The sequence below is a fragment of the Uloborus diversus genome, chromosome 10, assembly GCF_026930045.1.
Source record: "Uloborus diversus isolate 005 chromosome 10, Udiv.v.3.1, whole genome shotgun sequence".
Classification (NCBI taxonomy): Eukaryota; Metazoa; Arthropoda; class Arachnida; order Araneae; family Uloboridae; genus Uloborus; species Uloborus diversus.
Window position 1 is genome coordinate 12,743,651 of NC_072740.1, and position 27,526 is coordinate 12,771,176.

Genomic DNA, 27,526 nt, shown 5'->3' on the forward strand with positions numbered 1-27,526 from the left:
CACTAACCAAAATAAATAAAAACAATAAAATGTCAAATTAAAGAAATGATTTTCATTGTCAAAAAAAAAAAAAAAAAAAAAAAAAAATCTGCCCATATCTTTATGTAGAAACATAAATGTTTTCGAGTTTATTCGCATAAAACTGAATACCTAAATTAATACTTTAGCGTGAAAATAAAAACAAGTCATATCAACAATAAGTATTTCACAGTTAAAACCATAGCTGCGGAGTCGGAGTCAATCTCATTTTGGGATAAAGGAGTCGGAGTCGAATATCCAAGAATCGGAGTCGGTCATTTGTCCTCCGTGTATAAATTTTTGCCAAAGCTACGAAGTCGGGGAGTAGGAGTCCGATTAATTGTCGGGCACAGGAGTCAGAGTCAGGTGCCCCTAAATTGTCGGAGTCTAGAGTTTGGCGTCAAGAGCTATTTCCAACAAAATTTGTTTGAAGTAAATCCGACTTCAAGTACGGAATCTACATTGACTTTCAGTTTCCCCGTAGGCGCTAATGTTAAGGGATTTGAATTGTTCAAAATTGAACGGAAAATTGTTCAAATCAAAAAGATATTTTGTATACAAGTCTTTCCTCAAAAGCTTTTTCCTACAAAATTTGTTTGAAGCAAATTCGCCTTAAAGTTTGGAATTGCCTTGAATTTCCCTGTAGGAGCTAATGTTATGTTTTTTTGAACTGTTCAAAATTGAACAAAAAATAGTTCAAATCAAAAAGTGAAATATGGGAATGAGGTGTCCTCGCCGAGATCTTTCGAACAAAAAAGTTTGTTCGAATCGGACTATTCATTCAAAAGTTATTAGGGGGGGGGGACAGACAGACAGACATTTTCCCCCATCTCAATACCATTCTTTCCAATTTCTAATTTTTCGATATTTATTTAATTATTTTATTTATTTTTGACTTTTTTTTTGTTTTTCTCGATATTTTTAAGATGCATTAAGCCTTCTTTCATGCTTTTTTCTTCTTTTTCTGACTTTTACTGGGAAAGTAAGCTAAAAAGCGCAAGCATATATAATTTTCTGCAAACAAGTCAAATTTAAATTTTGAGAATAATGAAGTTTGTAATGCTTCAATGGAATTAATCTTTATTTTAATGTCCCCAAAATTAATGAAACTTATTTATTAAAAATTGTGCAAAAAAAGTAAGTGTAGAAAATGTGGAATTTTTATATTAAAAATGCATTTTTGCTACAAACAAAAATTAGTTATAAGAAACATAAAAATACCTTTGCTTAAAAAATAAATGGAAATAAAACAATGTTAAAAGCATAGTGCAGACACGTGTTTTGGCATTACAAGGAATTCCTTTTTCAATGCACAAAATGTGAGCTCGTGGATTTAAAGGCATCCGACAAAAGTCGGATTCTTCTGTCCAATGTCTTTACATTCCTTAGCTCACATTTTATGCGCTGAAAAAGACATTCCTTGTAACGCAGAAGCACGTGTCTGCAGTGTTCCTGCACATTTGTTTAATTTGCTTTTAAAAATTATTTATGTTTGGCGGACTAGGACTATACTAGATTGGTATAATTTGTTTTAATTCCAACTTGATTAATCATACCTTTTATTTATTTATTTTTAATTTTAAAAATATTTTTTTTTGTAAAATTTTTGACATAAACAAAAATTTTTAAATAACGCGTAATTGAATTTCAGCAGGAATTTAGGTTTAAAAACTATTATATGGACAAGGAGGTCTATACAATTATTCCAATAAGTTCAAAATTCATTACATGTGTGTCGGCGGTTCTTCTTAAAACATAATTGGTACTTGGTAACTCGGCCGAGTAGTGAAAGGCCGAGTACTCGGTACTGGGTTACTCGGCCAAAGTGCTACTCGGTACGTCTCTAATTTTTTTCCATTATTATTACATATACTAGAAAGTCACCCGTCAAGGTATAACGGGTGAAAACTGCTTCTCTTCAACATTTTGGCGAAGCCATTGCCTGTTTGGTATTATTTTAATAGCTGAAATTTTAACCCTAACTCCAGTGGATTAACCCTAAACTCCAGTCATAGAGTAAAGAAATTATATAGAGAGGCCCTGCTATACTAAGAAATTGAAGCCGAAAGTTGCACCGCTGTATCCCAAGATCCTTAGCTTCTTGCTAAATATTTTGAGATACATTTTGAATCAAAACATTGAATTACTGAATCTCAATTGGTTGTTAATTTAAACTTGGGTATCCGATAATTAGCAGGCAGGTACTGTCCCGTGGATGGCTAATTATCGGAACTTGTTTTCCTAATTAGTCGAGGCGAAACCCCCTGCTTTTATTTTTAGGTTTGAGCTCTAGTTTATTGTTTTTAGTTTAGCAAGTGGTGCGTTTGCCCATTGTTACTCTATATTGCATGTACTGGAGCTTAAACATTCTCTTTTAGTTCATAGTTAAATTTTTGGTCTTTTGACCATTATTAATGAATCCTCCATGGCTGACGAGCTCTGGATTCATACTTTATATTTTCCTATTTAATAGCTGTTTGCATAAGTGAAGAATATTGAAAAGACCACACCAAAAACCCATAGATATGCAAAGCAGCAGAACTAAAGCCAAGTAATTTTTTTAAGTATTACAAGTCAAATAACAAATTAATCAATTTATCAGTTTCATTCATTGTAAATGTGACAAATATTAAATTATAATCTAAATTGGTTGGTTGAATGTATCTAGGTGTATGAGACCTTTTAAATGTCATGACGTGTATCAGACAGGGTTGGCTTTCTGCCGGCAGAAACTAGTTTTTGCCGTGCCAGTGGCAGAAACTGATTATAACCGGTAAAAACCGGCAGAAACTGGCAAAAATTTAAAAAAGTCTTTAATAACTCAAGTAATTAGTAAATGATATTTGTTTAAGTAAACTAAAAAAATAAACATTATTTCATCATTGAAAAAAATAAATTCCCATGCTAGTGCCCTTGATTTAGTTCAGAAAGGGAATTTTCCAATTACAGTGGCTCGTAGTATTTGTATTAATTTAACAAAGGATAAAAAATCATACAAGGGTGCTTAGGAAATAGGAGTGACATACAGAATTAAACAGGTATTACTGATTGTAATTTGCTCACTTATATGCTTCCTCTAAATTGTTTGTGATTAAAATTATGTCATGTGCTTGAAGAAGAAAGTTCCAGAATTTTACTTGCCTAAATTTTGTACCTAATGTCACAGCTTTGCAAAACAAACTGGCCCCATTTCTCAAAACTTATTTTTCCAGTCAAAATTTTACCACTACCCCAGTTACTACATGGTGGACCATTTATACAATAGATGAAAGTTTAACTTTTTTAACAATTAATTATTTTTTCCATACATTTTCTGTTGTATATCAAGAATTAATTTTTCATTTGTGAGTTTTTGCCAGTTTCTGCCACAGAGTGGCAGAAAGTGGTTTTTGCCATGCCGGTTTTAACCGGTTTCTACCAGTGGTTTTAACCACCTCGGCAGAAACTTGCCAACCCTGGTATCAGATGTTGTACATCAGGCGTACTGGCTCTGATAAAAGGAAATTATATAGTTTAGATTCATATACTGTGATTTTTAAACTTTTTTTATGCATGGATATGTTCAGAGTTAGCGAGATGAAATTGTTATTATTTATTTATTTTTTTTAGATGTTTGTTTATGAATGACCTATCCCATTGCACTTTCCTTGTGTGTAAAAGCATATCTAAGGATTCTGTCTATCTACCTGTATGTAAAAGTAAGAAAAATAACTTCTTTTGATGATTTGTGTTTTGATTAATTTCTTACCCGGTTCGTACGCCTCCTGAAAATCTCCTGAAATTGAATTTTTTCTTCTAAGGGCCCTGAAAACTCCTGAATTTTTGTTTTAACCTCCTGATTTGTCCCCTCTCCTCCTGGAAATAATTTTTACTAGTAAAAGTGCTTCATCAATCTCAAAATAAAACTTTAACAATCTCTAATTTCAATTCCATGTAGTCTCTGTTTAGGCAGCCTTATTGAATCTCTGGCAGCCAATCAAAATTATCGTATTATACATAGCACCCAGACGCGGAGACATGGCAAAGACATGGGGTGTGTTCGAACCGATGGACCGGTTAATCTGTTCGAACATGCCAATCACGTTTACTGATCGAAACTGCCACTAGAGAAGGAATCGAGAGTATGCTAGGTTTTGTGTTAACAGCTGTTAAGTGTATTTTCTTTATTGCTAATTAGTAGTGCTAGTGCTATTTTGTTGTATATTTAAGTACTGATAATATGCCAGGCGGTAAATGTGTGTTTAATAATTAGCTTCTGGATGAAAAGTACAAAAACTGTATCTTGTAAGTATCCGAAGCTTGTTTCAATGCTCGCTGTTCGCCATGCAATTGCGCTTTCGATAACAAGGGAGTGTCTACACTTAAATATCATGTAAGAAGCAAAAAACACAAAAATGCAGTGTTTAATGCTGCTGGGCATAAATTGGATGCCTATGTCTCGCTTGGAGATTTTAATCCTGCTGGTTCCCAGTTCGTCACAGCCAAAATTTCATCACGGCTGAATATTTTGCCACCAAGGGTATGTTCCATTGAAGAGTCTACGAATAGTTCAGAATAATTATTTAAACAATATAGTACAAAAATAAAGAATAGTTTGTTTTCTTTTACTGATCATATCCCTGTTTGTCTTTCGAATGTAGCATGAGTTACTAGATGGTAACTCATGCTACAATACTGTTATGGAAATAACAAAACAAAACTGGCAAGCTGCTTCTTTTAAACTTTTATTTTGAATAAAAAAGATAAAAATTAAAGAAAATATTAAATTTTGAAGCAATTGAGAGTTTATTTGATTTGCAAGAATAACATTTATATGTTTTGGTAACTTATGCTACATGTGCTCAATGGTATCATTCATGAATAATATACACATAATGACTGATTCAAAATGTTTATTTTGTTATTTTTATACAGTTTATGAGTGTATTTACAAGAAACAATCATTAAATATAAATTTAATTATAACAAAATTACAAAAACAACATACCTTTCTCGTGAAAATTAGAACTGTAGAATACAATCTTGTCCTATTCAAGAGTCACAACTGACTACAACTGTATTTATGTCGAGGACTGCATACAAAGTGCCTTGCCTCCATTATTTTATATACCGATAGATGGCAGCACCATCACCGGATCGAACAGTTAATGAGAATTTAGAACTAGTCCAAGAGCTAATAGCTACCTGGTACTAGCACCCCCAGAGGTATCGTTTCACTTGGAGGACATTGAGACCACGAGCATATTTAACGTCGCCCAGTCCCCTTTAATGACGACGGTGGGTCTTCGACCAGCGGGGATCGAACCCGAGCCCCTCCGGCCCCGAGTCCAATGCCCTACCGATCAGGCTACCACGGCCTCATACAATCTTGTAATGACTGATTTTCAAGTGTTGCCATTCTAATAAAAAGAAACTTTTACACAAAATAAAATATTGTTAACATAGCTACAACTGTTTAGGATATAAATTTAAATGCTCAGAAAAAGCAGAAAAAGACAGTGACCTTTCCTGTATCTGTAAAAGTAGTGCTTTAAGGCGCAAAGCCAATGAAAAATTTGATGAACTGAAAAAGGTTAAAATAGACCTTGATAAATTAAGTGCAAAAATAAAAACTCTGTAAGAAGAGTTAATACTGAATCTATTTGGACTTTGTTAATATTTTGTGTATTCCTGTTATTTTCAAATATTTTGAATCCAATTTTTATTTTTTTTTTTAAATTGAATAGTGTGTGAAAAAATCACTAATCGATTAAAAACATATTACATTTTTTAATTTTTTAAATTTAAATTTTAACAGCAAAGTAGATCAAATGTTACTAAAACTAATTTTCTTGCAAAAACCGCTTGCGTTATTACTCCTGAAGATTTTGCTTTAGACTCCTGAAAACTCCTGACATACATTTTATCTGGAAGAGTATGAACCATGTTAAGAAACTTGGTCATATGATTTATTTCAGTCATCTCTTTAAACTTGCTGAACTCTAATTTTCATACCTTTTTGATCCATTCATCAATCAGGGTTCGTACGCTCCTTCAAAACTCCTCCAATACTCCTTCATTTAGGAAATTTTTTTGAAGGGCCCTTCAAACTCCTTTATTTTTGTTTGAACTCCTTCAAAACTCCTCCAATACTCCTTCATTTAGGAAATTTTTTTGAAGGGCCCTTCAAACTCCTTTATTTTTGTTTGAACTCCTTCAAAACTCCTCCAATACTCCTTCATTTAGGAAATTTTCTTAAAGGGCCCTTCAAACTCCTTCATTTTTGTTTGAACTCCTTCAAAACTCCTTCTTTCTTAGTTAAAGACTACATCATCTTCCTCTATGACTATAATTTTATTTATGTAAAAAAAATTGTTAACATGTTGAGAACGACTTTTAATAATATATTTAAGATATTAATTTGCATTTTTTAATAATGTGAATCGTTATTTTCTGGAATTAAAGGGAAATTTTAAGTTGATTATTTAAGCGTAAGTTTATTAATTTGTTTTTAAAAAGTGAACGCGTTGAGAATGACTCTTAATACTGTATTTATGTTAAGTTGCATCTTTTAAGAGAGTGAATCTTTGTTTACTGGAATTAAAGTAAAATTTTCAGTTTATTATTTTAGCATAATTTTATTAATTTGTTAACTGGGGTGCCCACCTAGGGGGGGGGATGTTTTAGGGGTATTTTTCTCTCTTTTGGGGGGGCTTTCTATTTGGGGGTATTTATGGTTTTTAGGGGATGGGCCCTTGCTTTTAGGGGGGCACCCCTTTATTTAAGATGCTAATTAGATCTTTAGATAGAGTGAATCTTTGTTTTCTGGAATTAAAGTAAAATTTTCAGTTGATTATTTTAGCATAAGTTTATTAATTTTTTAACTGGGTTGCCCACCTAGGGGGGGGGGGTGTTTTAGGGGTATTTTCTCTGTTTTGGGGGGGCCTTCTATTTGGGGGGTATTTATGGTTTTTAGAGGGTGGGCCCTTGCTCTTAGGGGTTTGGCACCCCTGTATTTAAGATGCTAATTTGCATCTTTAGAGAAAATTTACCTTTATTTCTGGAATTAAAGTAAAATTTTAAGTTGATTATTTAAGTTTATTTATTTATTTTTTGAGTCAAACTGGCCCTGTTTTAATATTTTCTTTTTTAACTTGTATAATAGAAAAATTTTACACGTGTATTATCTGTAATGAAAATGATTTCAAAGCAAAGTTTTATTTTTTGTTATTTCTAAATTGGAAAGAAGAAAATGTATTACTTTATGATGAAGTTTAAAAAAATTTCTACACGTCATGCAAATCTAATAACAAATACGACTCACTATACGACCTTTAAGATTTCAACTATGAATAATTAAAAGTTTAAACCATGTGTACATTAGATACAGAATTAATTTTTGCCGAAAGTTTGTTTCTTTTGAAACAATCTGTCGAAATAAAACATTTTATATATAGCTCAATTCCTAAATTAAAATATAGAGGCTCTAAAAAAGTACATTTGAATGTACTTTACATGTTTTTAAAGAAATGATATGTGGAACAAGTTTGATTTATTGTTTTGAAACGGCGTTGTAGAAAAATATGCGAACATGCAATGCAATCGAAATGCCGGATATCCGAATCCGGCAGGTAAGGGGGTATCGGATATCTGGTATCCGCCAAAATCACTATCCGGTGCATCCCTAACATATATATATATATATATATATATATATATATATATATATATATATATATATATATATATATATATATATATATATATATATATATATATATATATATATATATATATATGAGATGCAGAATATGCCTGAACACTTGAACTAGGTTTGGAGGAAATTTCTGCAAAAGATATAGGTAAATAAATAGTATAATAAATTGAGCGATATTTCCTTACATTTTAATGTCATGTAGGGATATATTACTGGGTTATAAAATACTAGGACCTTAAAAAATTGATGTTTGGTTTTTTTTTTTTTTGTAACCAGTTAAGCTTTTTACTTTTTGTGAAATGGCTTTTTATGTCTGAAATTTGGCTATCAACATTGATTAGGCATATCCAACACATTTAATGTGAATATCATATTAGATTGCTAAGTTGTTTCGCACAATAATTCTTTAAATATGTGATCAAAAAGAATTTTTGGGCAAAAATTTATTGCTTTGTATATGGTTGGTTATATATATACATAGTGGAATACATACTGAAAAGTATTTAAATTGAATATAAATTTTTGAAATAAATACTCGGGTAAATACCCATTTTGGGTATTTACCTGGGTATTTACCATCACTATCCATGACTCATAAAATTGGATTAAATATACAAAATTTACTGCAAGAGATTACATAATCAATTTCTCCTAGTATGGGGACTGTATGAAATATATTGTGACGTTCATACAGAACCATTAATCTTACACAATTAAGAAAGACTTGATGGATAGCAAACCCAACTTAAACTTCTCTAGTTAACTTGCATTTTCGATTAGCCAGTGCAAAGAGATGCTTCATCATCCACCCCTTACATTTAAAAAAAAAAAAGTTGCTTTCAGTAGAAAATACATTGCACATATTAGGATAATGTTTTCCTCTGCTTCCTCTATAAATAAAATATATTGTCAATGCAATAGCTATATGAAGTAAAAATGATATTTCATCTAAAGCGAGAAATTCATATCTGCAGTGTGCAATTTGCGAGTCTTCCGAAGCTATGAGAAATGTCGCAAAACCTATCTACTTAAAGAAATCTAGGGGAGAATTGAAATACACTGATTATGACTTTAAATTACTTCAAATGCTTAAAGACTACAAAACCATGGGACTTTGTTTTTCATATAAAACATTATCTAGCATTTTTACTTTCTTCTATATCTAATACATAGAAGAAAGTATTGGATTCGTGCAAATTTTCGAATTTCGAATTTTGACGGATTCGAACGTTTTGAGGTGTGCTGAGTCCATTTCGACTATTTTTGGAAAATGTCTGTCTGTCTGTGTGTGTGTGTATGTGTGTGTGTATGTATGTGTGTGTGTATGTGTGTGTGTCACGTCTGTGTGTGACCAGTTTTTTGTGGCCGCTCTACAGCAAAAACTACCGCATGAAATCGAACGAAATTTGGTACACATATGTGCCCCTATGTGAACTTGTGCCCATTGGTTTTTGGCGCGAATTCCTCCAAGGGGGGTGGAGCAATGGGACGTTTTTTGAGTTACGCGTGCTTGCTATTCCTCAGGAAGTAACTGGCGGAATCAGACAAAATTTGGTCCATATGTTGTCATTAACAGGAACAGGTGCTGATTCAATTTTGGTGTCAATAACTCAAACGGGGGTTGAGCTATAGAACGTTTTTTGTCGTCGATTGTGACTGCTGTATCTCAAGAAATAATGAACAGAATGAAAGAAAAATTTATCGGCAAGTAGTCCTTAGTGGGTATAAGAGCTGATTTTATTTTGGTGTCAACAGCTAAAAAGGGGGTAGCGCAATCGCCCGTTCTTTTTTTCCATTGTGAGTGCCCTATCTCAAGAAGTAATGCTGCGTTCTGGTTGAAATTTGGAATATATGTGAATCCATACGTAAACAGGCATTGGTTCAATTTTGACGCCAATCGCTCCAAGAGGTGTTGATTTTTTTTTTTTTTGAATAAAAATAGCTTTATTAATGCAACAATAAGAAAGATAAATCGTAATAGATTGTCGTCTGCGTATTTCTCGTGATTTTAATTGAATGGAAATGATCGGAAATATTATCTCAATGATTTAAAATTTTTAACTGTTGCCATCTTATGTTTGTTAACAAATAAAATATTTGTAATTAATTCAAGCAAGGCTTTTAAAATAACTTTCAATTTTCGCTCTTTTGCTTTGCTTTTAAAATAATTCAGACATTGGGATGGTAGTCAAGTTTTTGCATGTGTAATTTTGTTTTTGTTGGGAATATTGCTTCCTCGTCAAGCACGGGGAGGGATCAGAAAAAAAAAGAAAAATATAGAAGAAAGTTTCGTGATGGCCACAACATACTAGTTTATTTTTTGTTTAGAAATCTAGCATCTAAAACTGATTTAATTTATTTATCTTGCTAGGCCCTGCATTACTGCAATAAGGACATGATTGCCTGCTTTATTGCATGGTCAGGAATTCCGTGTCCTGAACACAAGGTTATAATGCCCATAGTCATTTATGCGTTTAAATTTAAAGGTTTTAATTGTGTATTTTTTCAAATATGTGTTCAATATTTGCTGTTGTAAAGTTTTGATTCAAATATTGTATTTTTATATGAATTTATCATTTTGATATTGCTTAGTGCTGAATTCTGATGGTATATTTTACTATGGGGAGTGGCCAGACCTAATGGATTGTTCAGTAAATTATCGCCCATTAGCCAGGGCTAAGGCAGAAATACATGAAATACACCGCCAGCTCAGTCATTTCCAGCTGAGGACTGCAGTTTCGTGCTTATTAGCACTCATCAGATAGGAAAGTGACTGAGCTGGAGGTGGAAAACCTCTTAAGGAAGCCAATAGTGCCAAACAAACTGGTAGCTAATGTAGAATTAGCACAGACCAGACCGAACCATTGCTTCAATCACTCGTCTGATCTGTGCTAATTCTACATTAGCTACCAGTTTGTTTGGCACTCTTGGCTTCCTTAAGAGGTTTTCCACCTCCAGCTCAGTCACTTTCCCATGCCGGGCTGATGAGTGCTAATAAGCACGAAACTGCAGTCCTCAGCTGGAAATGACTGAACTGGCGGTGTATTTCATCTAATGGATTGATTTCTTATAAAGCCATATGCAACTTCCATAGTTACATTTCATTCATGTTTTGTATTGACTACAAAAACTTTGTGATAGTATTACAGAAAATTTTTTTTTCTCTCAGTTCTGTTTCCAATTAACTCTTCTTTTTTTACCCCCCTCAAAATTTTATACATATAGGCCCCTTATGATTGTTTCACCGTCAAAATATTTTCTTAGAGCACACAATTTGTTTATTATGTATCCTTGTGCTTAAAATTATTTTAAGTGTACACTAATTCCTTTTTATTTCTTTTCAGCAATAACTTGAACTGCATGCCATTGGAGCATCTTTGTACACTTCTCGCAATGATCTATCAGAATCCTCGCCACCAGAATTCATTATCTCATTTAAGCTCACATAACTTCATTTATACCAAAGCAGCCATCCAAGGATTCTATGCAAATCAGTATTTGATGAATTGCAATCCTAGTAAAGTTTTCAAAATCTAAGGAAGACTTTGGGGAAAAACTGCACAAGTTTCTCAACTGAGCCCAAGAAAGGGAGATTATAAAAGGTTGCATAAGTGTTAAATAGAAAGAGCCAACTTTTTTTTTGTCACAAAGAAGGGAGAAATATCATGGATCAATATTTTTTAGAGTGCTTGCTTTGAGAAATATACAGGGCCTCAGAGGAAGGCAGAGTGAAGTTGCCAATAGGATGAACTCTTTTAACAGACTACAGTTTGTCAAAGTTATATGCATTTCAGCTTGTTGCTAGTTCCTAGACCGTGTGAATATTGTCATAAGGCATTTTCTGATGCTTCAGCTTTAAAAGTGCGTTTGATGACTCATAGTGGCAATCAAGTGATTACTGCTCTAAGTCATTTTATGAGGCTTTGAATTTAAAGAGACACAGTATGCTTCATACGGGCGATTAACCTTTTTCATGTGAATATTGCTCTAAAGTATTTTCTACTGCTTCAACTTTTGAAGTACATTTAAGAACTCATACTGGTGACAAATCCTTCTCATGCGAACATTGCTCCGGGGCATTCTCTGACGCAGGGAGTTTAAGGAGACATTTTAACGTTCATACTGGTGACAAAACCTTTTTCATGTGAATATTGCTCTAAGGTATTTTCTACTGCTTCAACTTTTGAAGTACATTTAAGAACTCATACTGGTGACAAATCCTTCTCATGCGAACATTGCTCCAAGGCATTCTCTGACGCAGTGAGTTTAAGGAGACATTTAAACGTTCATACTGGTGACAAACCCTTCTCATGCGAACGTTGCTCCGTGGCATTCTCTGACGCAGGGAGTTTAAGGAGACATTTAAACTTTCATACTGGTGACAAACCCTTCTCATGCGAACATTGCTCCATGGCATTCTCTGACACAGGGAGTTTAAGGAGACATTTAAACGTTCATAGTGGTGACAAACCCTTCTCATGCAAACATTGCTCCCGGGCATTCTCTGACGCAGGGAGTTTAAGGAGACATTTAAACGTTCATACTGGTGACAAACTCCATGCATGTGAACACTGTTCTCAGGCATTTACTTGCGCATCAAATTTGAAAGTACATTTGAGAATTCATTCTAATGAAAAACCCTATCGGTGTGAAACTTGTTTTAAGGAGTTTTCAGTTTTTGGAAGTTTAAAGAGACATTTGCAAACCCATACCGGCATAAAACCATATTTGTGCGAATATTGCTCAAAGCCATTTTCTAGCGCTCAAGTTTTAAAAGATCATTTGAGGATTCATACTGGAGAAAAGCCCCATGCATGTGAACACTGTTCTAAAACATTTTCTAGCGCATCAAATTTAAAAGTACATTTGAGAATTCATGCTAATGAAAAACCCTATCGGTGTGAAACTTGTTTTAAGGACTTTAGATTTTCTGGAAATTTAAAGAGACATTTGCAAACCCATACTGGCATAAAACCATATTTGTGCGAATATTGCTCAAAGCCATTTTCTAGCGCTCAAGTTTTAAAAGATCATTTGAGGATTCATACTGGAGAAAAACCCCATGCATATGCATGTGAACACTGTTCTAAGGCATTTTCTAGCGCAATAAATTTAAAAGTACATTTGAGAATTCATGCTAATGAAAAACCTTATCGGTGTGAAACTTGTTTTAAGGACTTTAGATTTTCTGGAAATTTAAAGAGACATTTGCAAACCCATACTGGCATAAAACCATATTTGTGCGAATATTGCTCAAAGCCATTTTCTAGCGCTCAAGTTTTAAAAGATCATTTGAGGATTCATACTGGAGAAAAACCCCATGCATATGCATGTGAACACTGTTCTAAGGCATTTTCTAGCGCAATAAATTTAAAAGTACATTTGAGAATTCATGCTAATGAAAAACCTTATCGGTGTGAAACTTGTTTTAAGGACTTTAGATTTTCTGGAAATTTAAAAAGACATTTGCAAACCCATACTGGCATAAAACCATATTTGTGCGAATATTGCTCAAAGCCATTTTCTAGCGCTCAAGTTTTAAAAGATCATTTGAGGATTCATACTGGAGAAAAACCCCATGCATGTGAACACTGTTCTAGGGCATTTTCTCATCATTCAGCTTTAATAGTACACTTGAGAAGGCACACTGGCGAAAAACCATACCCATGTGCATATTGCTCTGAAGCATTTATTAATTCTTCAGCTGTAAAAAGTCATCTGAGAACTCATACTGGTGAAAAACTCCATTCATGCGAATTTTGTTCCAGATCATTTTCTTGCTCTTCCACTTTAAAAACACATTTGAGAATTCATACAGGCGAGAAACCCTATTCGTGTGAATATTGTTCTATGGCATTTTCTCAATCTTATTCTTTAGAAACACATTTGAGTATTCATACTGGCGAAAAACCCTATTCATGTGAACATTGTTCCAGGGCATTTTCTACAAATTCAAATTTAAAAAAACATCTGAGAATACATACTGGCGAAAAACCATACCCATGTAAATATTGCTCTAAGGCATTTTCTAATTCTTCAGCTGCAAAAAAACATCTGAGAACTCATACTGGTGAAAAACTCCATTCATGCGAACTTTGTTCCAGATCATTTTCTTGCTCTTCCTCTTTAAAAAAACATTTAAGAATTCATACAGGCGAGAAACCCTATTCATGTGAATATTGTTCTATGGCATTTTCTCATTCTTATTCTTTAAAACAACATTTGAGTACTCATACTGGTGAATAAACCCTATTCATGTGAACGTTTACAAATTCAAATTTAAGAAAACATTTGAATACTCATACTGGTGATAAACCCTATTCATGTGAACATTTACAAATTCAAATTTAAGAAAACATTTGAGAACTCATACAGGCGAGAAACCCTATTCATGTGAACGTTTACAAATTCAAATAAACATTTGAGAACTCATACTGGCGAGAAACCCTATTCGTGTGAACATTGTTCCAGGGCATTTTCTACAAATTCAAATTTAAAAAAACATTTGAGAATACATACTGGCGAAAAACCATACCCATGTAAATATTGCTCTAAGGCATTTTCTAATTCTTCAGCTGCAAAAAAACTTCTGAGAACTCATACTGGTGAAAAACTCCATTCATGCGAACTTTGTTCCAGATCATTTTCTTGCTCTTCCTCTTTAAAAAAACATTTAAGAATTCATACAGGCGAGAAACCCTATTCATGTGAATATTGTTCTATGGCATTTTCTCATTCTTATTCTTTAAAACAACATTTGAGTACTCATACTGGTGAATAAACCCTATTCATGTGAACGTTTACAAATTCAAATTTAAGAAAACATTTGAGAACTCATACTTTCGATAAACCCTATTCATGTGAACGTTTACAAATTCAAATTTAAGAAAACATTTGAGAACTCATACTGGCGAGAAACCCTATTCATGTGAACGTTTACAAATTCAAATTCAAGAAAACATTTGAGAACTCATACTGGCGAGAAACCCTATTCTTGTGAACGTTTACAAATTCAAATTTAAGAAAACATTTGAGAACTCATACTGGTGATAAACCCTATTCATGTGAACGTTTGCAAATTCAAATTTAAGAAAACATTTGAGAACTCATACTGGTGATAAACCCTATTCATGTGAACGTTTGCAAATTCAAATTTAAGAAAACATTTGAGAACTCATACTGGCGATAAACCCTATTCATGTGAACGTTTACAAATTCAAATTTAAGAAAACATTTGAGAACTCATACTGGCGATAAACCCTATTCATGTGAACGTTTACAAATTCAAATTTAAGAAAACATTTGAGGACTCATACTGGCGATAAACCCTATTCATGTGAACGTTTACAAATTCAAATTTAAGAAAACATTTGAGGACTCATACTGGCGAAAAACCCTTTTCATGTGAACGTTTACAAATTCAAATTTAAGAAAACATTTGAGAACTCATACTTTCGATAAACCTTATTCATGTGAACGTTTACAAATTCAAATTTAAGAAAACATTTGAGAACTCATACTGGCGAAAAACCCTATTCATGTGAACGTTTACAAATTCAAATTTAAGAAAACATTTGAGAACTCATACTGGCGATAAACCCTATTCATGTGAACGTTTACAAATTCAAATTTAAGAAAACATTTGAGAACTCATACTGGCGATAAACCCTATTCATGTGAACGTTTACAAATTCAAATTTAAGAAAACATTTGAGGACTCATACTGGCGAAAAACCCTATTCATGTGAACGTTTACAAATTCAAATTTAAGAAAACATTTGAGAACTCATACTTTCGATAAACCTTATTCATGTGAACGTTTACAAATTCAAATTTAAGAAAACATTTGAGAACTCATACTGGCGAAAAACCCTATTCATGTGAACGTTTACAAATTCAAATTTAAGAAAACATTTGAGAACTCATACTGGCGAAAAACCCTATTCGTGTGAATAGTGTTCCAGGGCATTTTCTGAAAATTCTGGTTTAAAAAAAAACATTTAAGAATTCATACTCAAGAAAAACCTTATTCTTGTGAATATTGTTTTGTGGCATTTGTTCATTCTGAATCTTTAAGAAGACATTTGAAAACTCATACTGGAGAATAGCCCTCTTTATGTCAATATACAGTCGAACCTCTAAAATGTCGCCAATGGGACCGTCTATAAAGTGGCATCATAGCCGGAGCCTCATCCAAACCGGAATAGATAAAAAATAATAAACAATATTTTTTATATTTAAAATACACCACCAGCTCTGTTATTCCATCCGAGGACTGCAGTTTCGTGCTTTTTAGCACTCATCAGCCCGGAATAGGAATCACATGAGCTGATGGCGAAAATCCTCTTAAAGGAGCCAAGAGAATCAAACAAACTGGTAGCTAATGTAGAATTAGCACACCAGATGAGTGACCAGAGGACCAGATAACTGAGCTGTGGTGTATTTTTAGTATTTCTGCCTTAGCCCTTTCTTAGGGCGGTAACTTACTACAAAATACCATGCCTTGCCATCAATCTTTCAGTTGAACCGCACCATTGCTTGGTCACTCATCTGGTGTGCTAATTCTACATTAGCTACCAGTTTGTTTAGCTCTCTTGGCTCCTTTAAGAGGATTTTCGCCACCAGCTCATGTAATTCCTATTCGGCTGATAAGTGCTAAAAAGCACGAAACTGCAGTCTTCGGATGGAATAACTGAGCTGGTCATGTATTTTAAGTATTTCTGCCTTAGCTCTGGCTTAGGGCGGTAACTTACTACAAAATATTTGTTATGTTTTAATCTATTTAAATCTCAGGCTAACATGGATGTTAGGAAAAATGATTATTTAAGCAGGGTAGTGGAACCTTGGAACAGCTTACCGGAAGAGGTGGTAATGAGCAGGGGGGTAGATAGTTTTAAGAGGGCCATTGGATCTTCACTGGGGATTGTAAATTGACTAGGACCAATCTAGCTGGGCCCAGAGCCTGTTGCTGGTCGTCACTTTTGTATTTATTAATATTGTATGATATTTTAATAAAATTTAGGTAAAAACTGATGCGATGAATTAACTAATAGTTTGATGTTATTAATTAGATTCAACTGACATAATTTTGAATTATGAATGGAAAAGGATAAAATCATAAGAAAAATACTTCATTTGCTTTTTTTTTTTATTATAAACTTTTGAATTACAAATCAAACAATCATACTTTCAACAAAGTTGATTTTGAAGTGGGGGAAAAAAAAAGTTTCACATAGCTATAGTCCAGAAAGAAACCAATGGACAGTATTCACCTGACGTCACTGCGGGTAAAAACCCTCACTGCAGTGCATTGTGGGAACTATAGCAGACGAAAATTCGGCACTACAGCGTATAATAACACTTGCTTTTGTGTGGCTTATAAACTCTTCTTTCTATTTTAAAATGGGAGATTTTTTACGTTTTTAACTAAGAAACGCTGTAAAAGAATGATGAACGATTCATTTGATACGAAATACTTTCTTCATTATCGTATTTTCAGGGGTTTAAGCCTCTTTGGTTCCTTATCACAAACATGGTGAAAACTTGAATTATCTTTTTATTTTCTCCGTTTCTCGGCATTTTCCATGCATTCGTAAGTCTTTTTAAGCTCTAAACATGTTCATTATGCGCATGAAGTCCAGTAATCCTTAAATAAAACGAGTTTTTTTTAGCACTACTGACACTGCGTGATTGGTCAAAATACCCGCAGACGGACAGCTGATGGGACCGTTGCCAAACCGTGAATAAGGTCCATTCCATACTTGCCAACTCTACTGTTTTTAACGGGAGACTCCCGTTTTTGGCTTCCATCTCCCGATTTCCCGTTTTTTTTACGATTTTCTCCCGCTTTTTCAGTCAATCATCAAAACGTTTCAATTTCTTCTCAACAGATGGCGCCCTTTTCTAGTCGACCAATGTCAGGGGATAAGAATTTTTCCAATTAATAACTCCGTTAGTAAAAATTAATATTTTGGAAGCTTTCCACATTGCATGTTCAACGAAGCTCGTGCTCTGCCGAAAATGGCAGCAGATTTCAATCTTTTTGCATCTTGAAAATATTTCAGTTATTTTGAAAGTTTGAAGTTATTTTAACATGTGCTACCCTATACCTACTTATTATATATATTATTTTCATTATATATTGATTTTTTTTTTCGGATTATAAGAATTAAATTTTGGTAGCTATTTTTCTGAAAGAGACTGGGGAATGCACAGAACTTTAAGCAAGTTCACTACTTATTATTAGCTTTTTCCTTTGCAGTATGTTTTTCTTGCTACTACCAATTAGCTTACATCTGCGAAAAATCCCTGTTTCACTTTAAATTTAGTACTCATGCTATTTCAAAGCACAATTAATGATTATGTTGTGAAGATATGTCGCTGGTGAATCACCTGTATACCTCTAGCGGAATCTCCTGTTTTTTTTTCTTCAAATGTTATCAAATATGATTCTGGGTCACGTTGGGAGTCGGTTTCCTTAAACCTGTGAATAAATTAATTTCAGTTTTTTTCTGTGTTTAAAATATTCAAAACATTTTCTGGTATTACTGCATTTTGTACAACAGTGAGTGCGTTTGCAGACCTCGACTGGTCCACCGATGACTAACCGCAGCGTTCTATGAGCTACTGATCGACCGTTATTTAAACGGGTTGATTGGTTGATTGAAGCATGTGACATTTTTGACCAATAATAAGCATTTTTTCTCTGTGTGTCATTCATCTGACGTCATTAGCTGCCATGTGATCAACCGTCTGGTCGAGGTCAGTGAACGTAGCCATCATGTTGGTCAGTAAAACCTCTAAATGTATAGAGCAATATATAAAATTCATGTATTTATAAATAGTAGTAAATTAATATTTTATAATCCAGATTAATAAATCAAAAACTAATATATTAGTTCAGAGAGGAATTGGCATTTTAGAAGGGGAAAGATGGGTTTCAATGTTCTCTTTTTCCACAATCCTTTTGCATCCGCTCGAGGTTGGCGATTTTTCTGGCTATTTTCTTCGAAGGTTGGCAAGTATGCAATTCAAGAACTCTTCATCCTAGATAGACCACATTCCGACAGCTAATATCTTAGTCTTTGAAAAGAACGCATTCTAATTCTCCTCTATTCTTTAATGTTGTGTTAATCTAATAAGGGGCGCAGTAATGTCTTCTTTCTCCCAGGGTTCCTCAGAAATTTGCCATGACTAACTTCATCTGAAGGTAACTGTGGCTTTTCTCTTCTCTCAGTTTTAAAAACCACCTGCTTTGCTTTCCTCTCTATTGTCAATGGCTAAATTCTCGCTTTCAGAGCTTGTGTACATGCCTCGTCATTCTTCAGGTAATATACATGGACTATGATAACACTAAGTTTCTTATCGCTTGTCAGAAATTCCTGCAGCAAACTTTCCCAGATGTTTTCATTATTTTACTGAAAATAAAATTTTGCAAAGGCAAGTTCAAATATAAATACCTAATGTAATACATATAAAGGATGCCTGATCGGTAAGACATTAGACTCGTGACCGGAGGGTCCCGGGTTCGATCCCAGCCGGATCGAAGATCCACTGTTTTTATTAATGGCGATTGGGGGATGTTAAATATGCTCGTGGTCACAAAGTCCAGGGTTCGTACGCTCCTTCAAAACTCCTCAAATACTCCTTCATTTAGGAATTTTTTTTGAAGGGCCCTTCAAACTCCTTCATTTTGGTTTTAACACCTTCTTTTTTAGATCAAAACTACATAATCGTCCTCTATGACAGTCATTTGAAATACTTCGATCGACAACTTAACTTTGTCACAGGGGCGAAGGTATAAGAGCGATTTTAATGTAGTAATTTGATATATTTTTTTTCATAAAGTGATTTATAAATTGATGTGATTTATAAATTGATTATTGAAGTCATAAAAGTTGAATGTGAAAAGATTATTAGATGACTAAGAAATTTCATAAGAGAATTAAATCATGCTTAAATGGTGCTTGGCTATTTTGTTAAGTATTATGATTATTGCTTTTAACTTCACCACACTCTCAGTAGCAAAAGTTAGCGTGTTGCAATATTTAAATATTGAAAAATACATTAGTAGATGTACTATATTAAGTGATTTTGTTAAAAAAGCAATTGTTTAGTAAATTGCAGTTTTGACATTGTAACAATAGTCATCCACAAGTGATGTCATGCCTTGAGGGGAGACGAGTTCATGAAATTGTGACAAGGGGAAAAGAGGGTGGCAAAAAGTGACATCATACAGTTATTATAGCAATATGTTTATGAAAAATTGGACATGTGACAAGGGAAGGAGAAAGGTAAAGTGTGACGAAGGGGGAAGGGGTTCAAATCTATTGAAACAAAGTGACAAAATTTATATACAGTTGAATCTCTGTTTAACGACGCTCTATTTAACGACGGCTTTTCACGGTCCCAGATGGTACACTGTAGTGTTAAAAGCATTCTATTAAAGGATGATTTCTACTTAAGGACGATTTTTTGTGGTCCCTTGAAAGTTGTTAAACAGAGAGCCAACTGTATATATATAAGGATAGCCCAAAAGTACTCCTTCAAAATCTCATTTTACTCCTTCAAAACTCCTCCAAAACTCCTTCATTGTATTTCTGAAATTGAGTACGAACCCTGAAGTCCTCCAAGTGAAACGATAACTCTGAGGGGGGGGGGGGGGTGCTGCACCAGGGATTGCTCAGTTTCCTGTCTGGTTCAAAATATCAGAGCTGTCTTCAGGGTCCTATCCAACTGGTTAAACCACAAATAGTGGCAGGTATGGGGGACTTAGGAGGCGATTTTAAATTAAAGGATGCGTTCGAAAAGGGTTTAGCACAGGGTTGCCAGACGTCCCGGATTTCAAAGGACAGTCCCGTATTTTGAAAAATTGTCCCGCGTCCCAGGGAACTTCCATACGGAACGGTTAAAGTCCCGTATTCTAGCTAATAACAATATTTTACAAAACGAGACATCATTTTAAATGAAAAAAAATAAATAAAGTAAAACAAAGAAATGTGTAATAAAGAGCAATAAGAAAATCATGTGGCAGCAAACGCAAAAATTATTTTCGTTTTAATTTGGTTTGTTTTTTTAGGCAGCAGACCATGAGGAGCCGAATGATTGCTTCCTCTTTGCTCATTGACTAATGTTGGAAATATATCTCTGCGCATGCGTCGTCAGTCACAATGAAAACGATTTTTATACTTTGATCGGCGACATTTTGTAAAGTTTAATGCTCTGTAACATCTGAATTTTTCAGATTTATCAGGAAGAGACGTTCTACGTGGGAAAACATCCCTTAAAATTACCTAGTAATTGACCGCAACCTCAAAAATATCCCCCCTCCCTTTTTTACTTTCTTCTATATCTAATATATAGAAGAAAGTATTGGATTCGTGCAAATTTTCGAATTTCGAATTTTGACGGATTCGAACGTTTTGAGGTGTGCTGAGTCCATTTCGACCATTTTTGGAAAATGTCTGTCTGTCTGTGTGTGTGTGTGTATGTGTGTGTATGTATGTATGTGTGTGTGTATGTATGTGTGTCACGTCTGTGTGTGACCAGTTTTTTGTGGCCGCTCTACAACAAAAACTACCGCATGAAATCGAACGAAATTTAGTACACATATTTGCCCCTATGTGAACTTGTGCCCATTAGTTTTTGGCGCGAATTCCTCCAAGGGGGGTGGAGCAATGGGACGTTTTTCGAGTTACGCGTGCTTGCTATTCCTCAGGAAGTTACTGGCGGAATCAAACAAAATTTGGTCCATATGTTGGTATTAACAGGAACAGGTGCTGATTAAATTTTGGTGTCAATAACTCAAACGGGGGTTGAGCTATAGAACGTTTTTTGTCGTCAATTGTGACTGCTGTATCTCAAGAAATAACGAACGGAATCAAACAAAAATTTTTTGACAAGTAGCCCTTAGTGGGTATAAAAGCTGATTTTATTTTGGTGTCAACAGCTAAAAAGGGGGTAGCGCAATCACCCGTTCTTTTTTTCCATTGTGAGTGCCCTATCTCAAGAAGTAATGCTACGTTCTGGTTGAAATTTGGAATATATGTGAATCCATACGTAAACAGGCTTTGGTTCAATTTTGACTCCAATCGCTCCAAGAGGTGTTGATTTTTTTTTTTTTTTTTTGCGAATAAAAATATTTTTATTAATGCAACAATAAGAAAGATAAATCGTAATAGATTGTCGTCTGCGTATTTCTCGTGATTTTAATTGTATGGAAATGATCGGAAATATTATCTCAATGATTTAAAATTTTTAACTGTTGCCATCTTATGTTTGTTAACAAATAAAATATTTGTAATTAATTCAAGTAAGGCTTTTAAAGTAACTTTCAATTTTCGCTCTTTGTTTTGTTTTTACAATAATTCAGACATTGGGATGGTCGTCAAGTTTTTGCATGTGTCATTTTGTTTTTGTTAGGAATATTGCTTCCTCGTCAAGCATGGGGAGGGATCAGAAAAAGGAAAAATATAGAAGAAAGTTTCGTGATGGCCACAACATACTAGTTTTTTTTACTTCTAGAAGCCTGTCCCGTATTTACTGTTCTTAAATCTGGCAACCCTGGTCTTTGACGACGCGGGGAAAAAAGAAGGAGCGACGAGAGCATTGAGTGCTATGAATAAGTTCATTAAGATTTGAAGGATTAAGCGCACATATTTTTTTAAAGCAATCGACGGTTTGCTTAGTCACCTCATCTGACCAAAGTTGATGTTCCCATCATTTTTGGACCCTGGTCATCTGCGAGCACCAGCGTCCACCTGCCCCTGCAGGTATGCAGTTCTTCTGGTCCTGGGCCTCCACTTGTCCATCGGAATCCTCTCCTCCTGGGTGGTGGCGTTCATGTCTTACACACACTTGCGCTTGCGCCCCTTCACACATGCGCCACCGCCCGGGAGGAAGGACATGCTCCAAGTCCCAGGAACAGAGGATATGGATTAGAGATGAGTTCGGGCTCATTTTTGAGAGCCTGGGCCCGAAAATTCGTAACCGAGCCCGCACGAGCCGGAATGATATTCAGGGGTGATTGTGTTCCGGTATTTTACCGAATTTCCGGTATTTTCGGACGTATTTCCGGTATTTTTATGTCCGAAAATACCGGAATTATGTTTTTTTTTGTTATGCTTTTATCTCCTTACCTCCGCAATTTTTTAAAAATTGTATAATACTCATCAAATATACCTGCAAGAGCCTTAAGATGGACACGTATCCCTTAAGATGGACAAATGTCAAGATAATTTTGTATAACACCAGCTCAAAAGTAACTTTGTAACCCATTAAAATTTTAATCAAATGTACGCACACTATTTTGGCTCTGACTATTGAACTATTTAATACTATGGCATAGGTGCACTTCAGTAATAGGGGCCAAAGATTACCCCCCCCCCCGTTCTCGCTTTGAAACTTTCAGATATTTTTTGATGAACTCACAATCACCCCTGGATATTGTCTCAGACCAAAATCCGAGCCCGAAGGAAACTTTCTTGCATCAAAAACCGAGCTTTCTACAGTCTGGCATGATCTCTCTGTTAATGAAAAATGTTACGTCAAATGCTCTTCATTGACAGAGAGAAGTTTCTAAATTTTCTTAAAATGCTCCATTTCAAATGCATTACTGTATGACATATTGCAATGGTAATCGCAAAAAAACTCTATAAAGAATTAATTTTTTTTAAGGGGGGGGGGGTAAATGTAACATTTATTGAACTGATTTAAATGTTCCTTTCATTTTATCATAGTAGGAAAATATTTATTTGCTTTGAATTTGTATGGAGATTGGCGATTGAATATCTGTGCTTGAGCCCGAAACCTATTTTCGGTTCTAGAGCCCGAGCCCGCTTCTGGCCCGGGCTCGGGCTGTCGGGCCCGGGCTGAGCCCGTCTCATTTCTAATATGGATGCCACCGCCCTGAAGGAGGAGCATGCTTGCGGAAGTTCGTTGTGTGCTGGATGGCAAGGGTGGACTGGGTATGAGCAAAACTTCACAAGGGCCGTTAATCAGTTTGGTAGTTTTCTAAATATATATACGATAAGTCGTTTTCTTCAGTTACTAAAAAGAGAGGATTTTTTTTTCCGATGAGCGAAGCAAATTTAATTGATAGAGGTAATTATCGACAAAGTAAGAGCCCATGAGCGCTAGACTTACGTCATAGTATAAAGGTCCGAAATTTTTCTGCGTAAGCACATCACAGCACGTAAGAAAGGTTCGCTGTTATTTAAGCTGAGTTGCGCTGCCTTTGGCAGGAAACATGTAGCAAAAGGTGCGCCACAAACTGAGTCATTGGGGGCGTGGTAGTCCGATCGGTAGAGTGTCGGTTTCGGGGCCGGAGGGTCCTGAGTTCGAACCTCGATGGTCGAAGATCCACCGTCGTCATTAAAGGGGACTGGGCGACGTTAAATATGCTCGTGGTCTCAATGTCCTCCAAGTTAAACGTTACCTCTGGGGGTGCTAGCACCAGGTAGCTATTAGCTCCTGATCTAGTTCTAAATTCTCATTAACTGTTCGATCCGGTGATGGTGCTGCCATCTATCGGTATAAAAAATAATGGAGGCAAGGCACTTAGTATGCAGTCCTCGACATAAATACAGTTGTAGTCAGTTGTGACTCGGAATCGAAATCGAAACTGAGTCATTCCATGTCAAATGATCTCGTCGTCTCCACCCGACCATCTCCGCTTTGAACGAAATTTTACGGAGGTGCAGACATGCCTTTGAAACTAAATCATGCAAATTTTCAGCTTCCAATAACCAAATCCTGAGGATCTAAGATCGATTAAAAAAAAAAAGGGGGGGGGAGGGGCGCCAAAATGGCCGAGCAGCTTTGTCAAACGAATATTGGCACGTTTAGCACGATTTTTCCATCGCTGGCCATTTTGGAGCCCACTTTCTTTATGAGTCGATCGTCATGATTTGTGTCTTTGAAGCTGAAAATGTGCATGAGTTAGTTTCAAAGGCAAGTCTGCACCTTTTCAGAACGTCCTCCAAATCGGAGATGGTTGGATGGAGACCACCAGGTCACGTGACATGGAGCGAATCTGTATGATATTTAGCTTTTGCATTAATTCTAAGCACCTTTGCTACCTGTTTCCTGCTAAAGCCAGAGCGACTCCGCTTAAATAATAGCGAACCTTTCTTACCTGCTGCGATTCACGCAGGAACAATTTTTAGTCTTCAAACTATGACGTAGATTTGACACGCATGGGCTATCACCAACATCAGAATTATTTGTCCCCTGAAGAAGGTGGCAATGTTTCACAACATCTGCAAAAACTATTTTCAGAGCTGAGAGACAATGGTGAAGAATCGCTTTCAGATAGTTGGGGTGTTGCAGTTGCAATGCTTTTTAGCAGTTTGCCTCGTAGTTTAATGCCTTCGCTGGTTGCTTCCTTTAATTTCAGCACTAGAAACCCGCTCGGAATCAGAATCAACATTTGTTGCAGTTCAAGAAAAGACCATTGTTGACATCAAATAAAATATGAGCAGACACGAATTGAAATCGAAATATTAATCTCAAAACTTTTAATTAGTTCGTAATTTGAATTAAGTTTAACATGTTACTAATTGATTCACAAACCTCTCAGGACGTATACAATTTATAGGCACCTCAGGGTGATTGCTTGGGACAGCTGGAACACTGAGTTTGTTGTTGTCATGAGCACAAATTTCACCATAAAGGTCTTCTACTGTTCTCTGCAACATCTCAATTGAAATGACGCATATAAATTCTTTTATGAATATAGGTACATCCATTCAGTGGTTCTACTGCGTAAATGCAAAAAGAATCAATTTTCGAGATACCGGTGTCTTTTGGTTTTACCCCGATTCATACTTCTTGGTTAAGCCTCAATTCGGAGAGAGGTTCCCCCTCTTATCTGCATACGTTTTGTTTTTATTTGTCATCTTTTCAGTTGTTCAATTTCCTAGGTCAAAGTGTGGCAATCATTTTCGGACAATTCTGTTATAAATGATCCGAGAAGCCTGTCCCTTATTTACCTTTAAGAACACGGACGACTAACTGAGTACGCCACTAAGCGAGTGAATTTTAGGATAATCATTTGACCAACACGTCGCCATTATTTATCCTTTTTTCGAGGTCCGTTCAGTGATATATATGTGTTTAAAGTCGAAAGTTGCCTTTTGCTCTTGTTCTTTTTGATTATTTTTGTTAGAAACCACACGTGAATGTTCCAATTTCGTATGCAAAAAGCATATAAAAATAACAAAATACAATTGTGAGAGCTGCAACACATGTTCAACAAATGCCAACGAGTTGTCTCAATAACTAAAATATCATTTATATGTAAATTTATTATTATTTTTTATAATCGTGAAATTCGCAAATTAAACGTTATAATTTTTTTCTATATTGTAATCGTATTCATTTTGTGTTCACAGGTTTGTTCAATTAGATTTTTGCTACTTCTATAACATTACTAGACATTGTATTAAATAGGAAAATCTTTAAACAGTGATAGTTAAGCTTTAAAAAATGCTGGCATAGAGTACGCCACTCGTGTTCTTGAAACCGTCCGTGTTCTTAAAGGTTAGGAGCATAGATGGCGGGATTTTTGTTCATTTGTGGGTGTGATTTTTCATGGCTAGTAGTCATTATATGCATTTTTGATTCGGAAAACGCCAGAAACTGTTTAATGGTAAATTCCATGAAAATCCGACATAGACATCATTTTTTTTTTTATTTTAAACTGTTTTTTGTTTAGTTGATAGAAAATAAGTCAAATTTTGGGAAAATAACAAAATACTATAAAATAACTGTATAAATAATTATTTAGAACTAATTACTTCAAGACTTACTTAGAAACTAAAAATCTGTTATTTTAACCTCGAGTTTCACGTTCTTTGATGCATGTAAATACCATACAGATTTTTTAAACAAGCATATTTATTCGAAATAGGGTGTAGTTTCTCCTAGTAGTCTTATATATGCTAGGATAAAAAACTAGAAAGCTTCCATGCATGGTATTCTAGGAATTTTTCTTTTTCTTTTTTGCTAGTAAAGATTTCCATCTGAGCGATTTTCAAGCAGCTTTGAAATTTGAGAAAACGTTTTTATTTATACACAGAGCTGCCAACCTTTGAAAATCTAAAATCGTGGCCGCTGCATCAGAATCAAACAGTGATGAATTGTCAACAGTATAATGATCCTCAATGAATTTCAAATATGATACAGAAAATATAAATACGGAATAAAAGATGTTATGCTGAATATTTTAAAATGATAAATTCTTGATTATAAGCTGTATTTTTCACGCGGTCGTCATGTCTTTTCGAAGTAACATGCTTGCGGCAGTCATCACGACCACCATGTTCAACTGAAAAATCGCTATTGCAAATAGTATATCTTACATAACCCGTTCTTAAAGATGAAATAAGGAATGGTCAAGTGCTTTTATATTATTCACGATATTTTTGGCAGTTTTTCCGCTTTTTTGCCGAAATACCCATAATGTGAATGAAAACTAAACCGGCAGCACACGTGTAGAAGTCATAGGCCGAAATATTTGGGGGTGCAACAATAACAGGGATCTGAGGAAAGGGGGGGGGTATTCCCGGAATAACAAGGTAGTGGCAAAATCAGAAAATAATCTTAGGGCGGGACACACTTTTAAGTCTAAAAAACGCGATGTAAATCATATTTAGTAGGATTAGGGGATGGGCAATTCTTAACATTTCAAACTGCAGAAAAAGTCTTAAACGAAAGTCGATATTAGAAGCAATGGGTGAATCTAGCTATTGGTTTGGAATGGGATTCACGCCCCAGAAAAAATTTGAAATAGTAGTTTTGAAAACGCAGTTT

General features: G+C 35.0%; 1 protein-coding gene across 1 annotated transcript in view; it reads left to right on the plus strand.

Moving 5' to 3' along the window:
• The window catches only part of LOC129231656 (zinc finger protein 558-like), a 39,324-nt gene extending 14,151 nt beyond the window's left edge, over positions 1-25,173 (plus strand). Inside the window, exons 2-3 of the mRNA XM_054866019.1 lie at positions 12,475-12,938; positions 24,992-25,173. Of these exons, the coding sequence (XP_054721994.1) occupies positions 12,475-12,938; positions 24,992-25,173 (646 nt within the window). The remainder of the gene's footprint in view (positions 1-12,474; positions 12,939-24,991) is intronic.
• Positions 25,174-27,526: the final 2,353 nt, after the last annotated feature.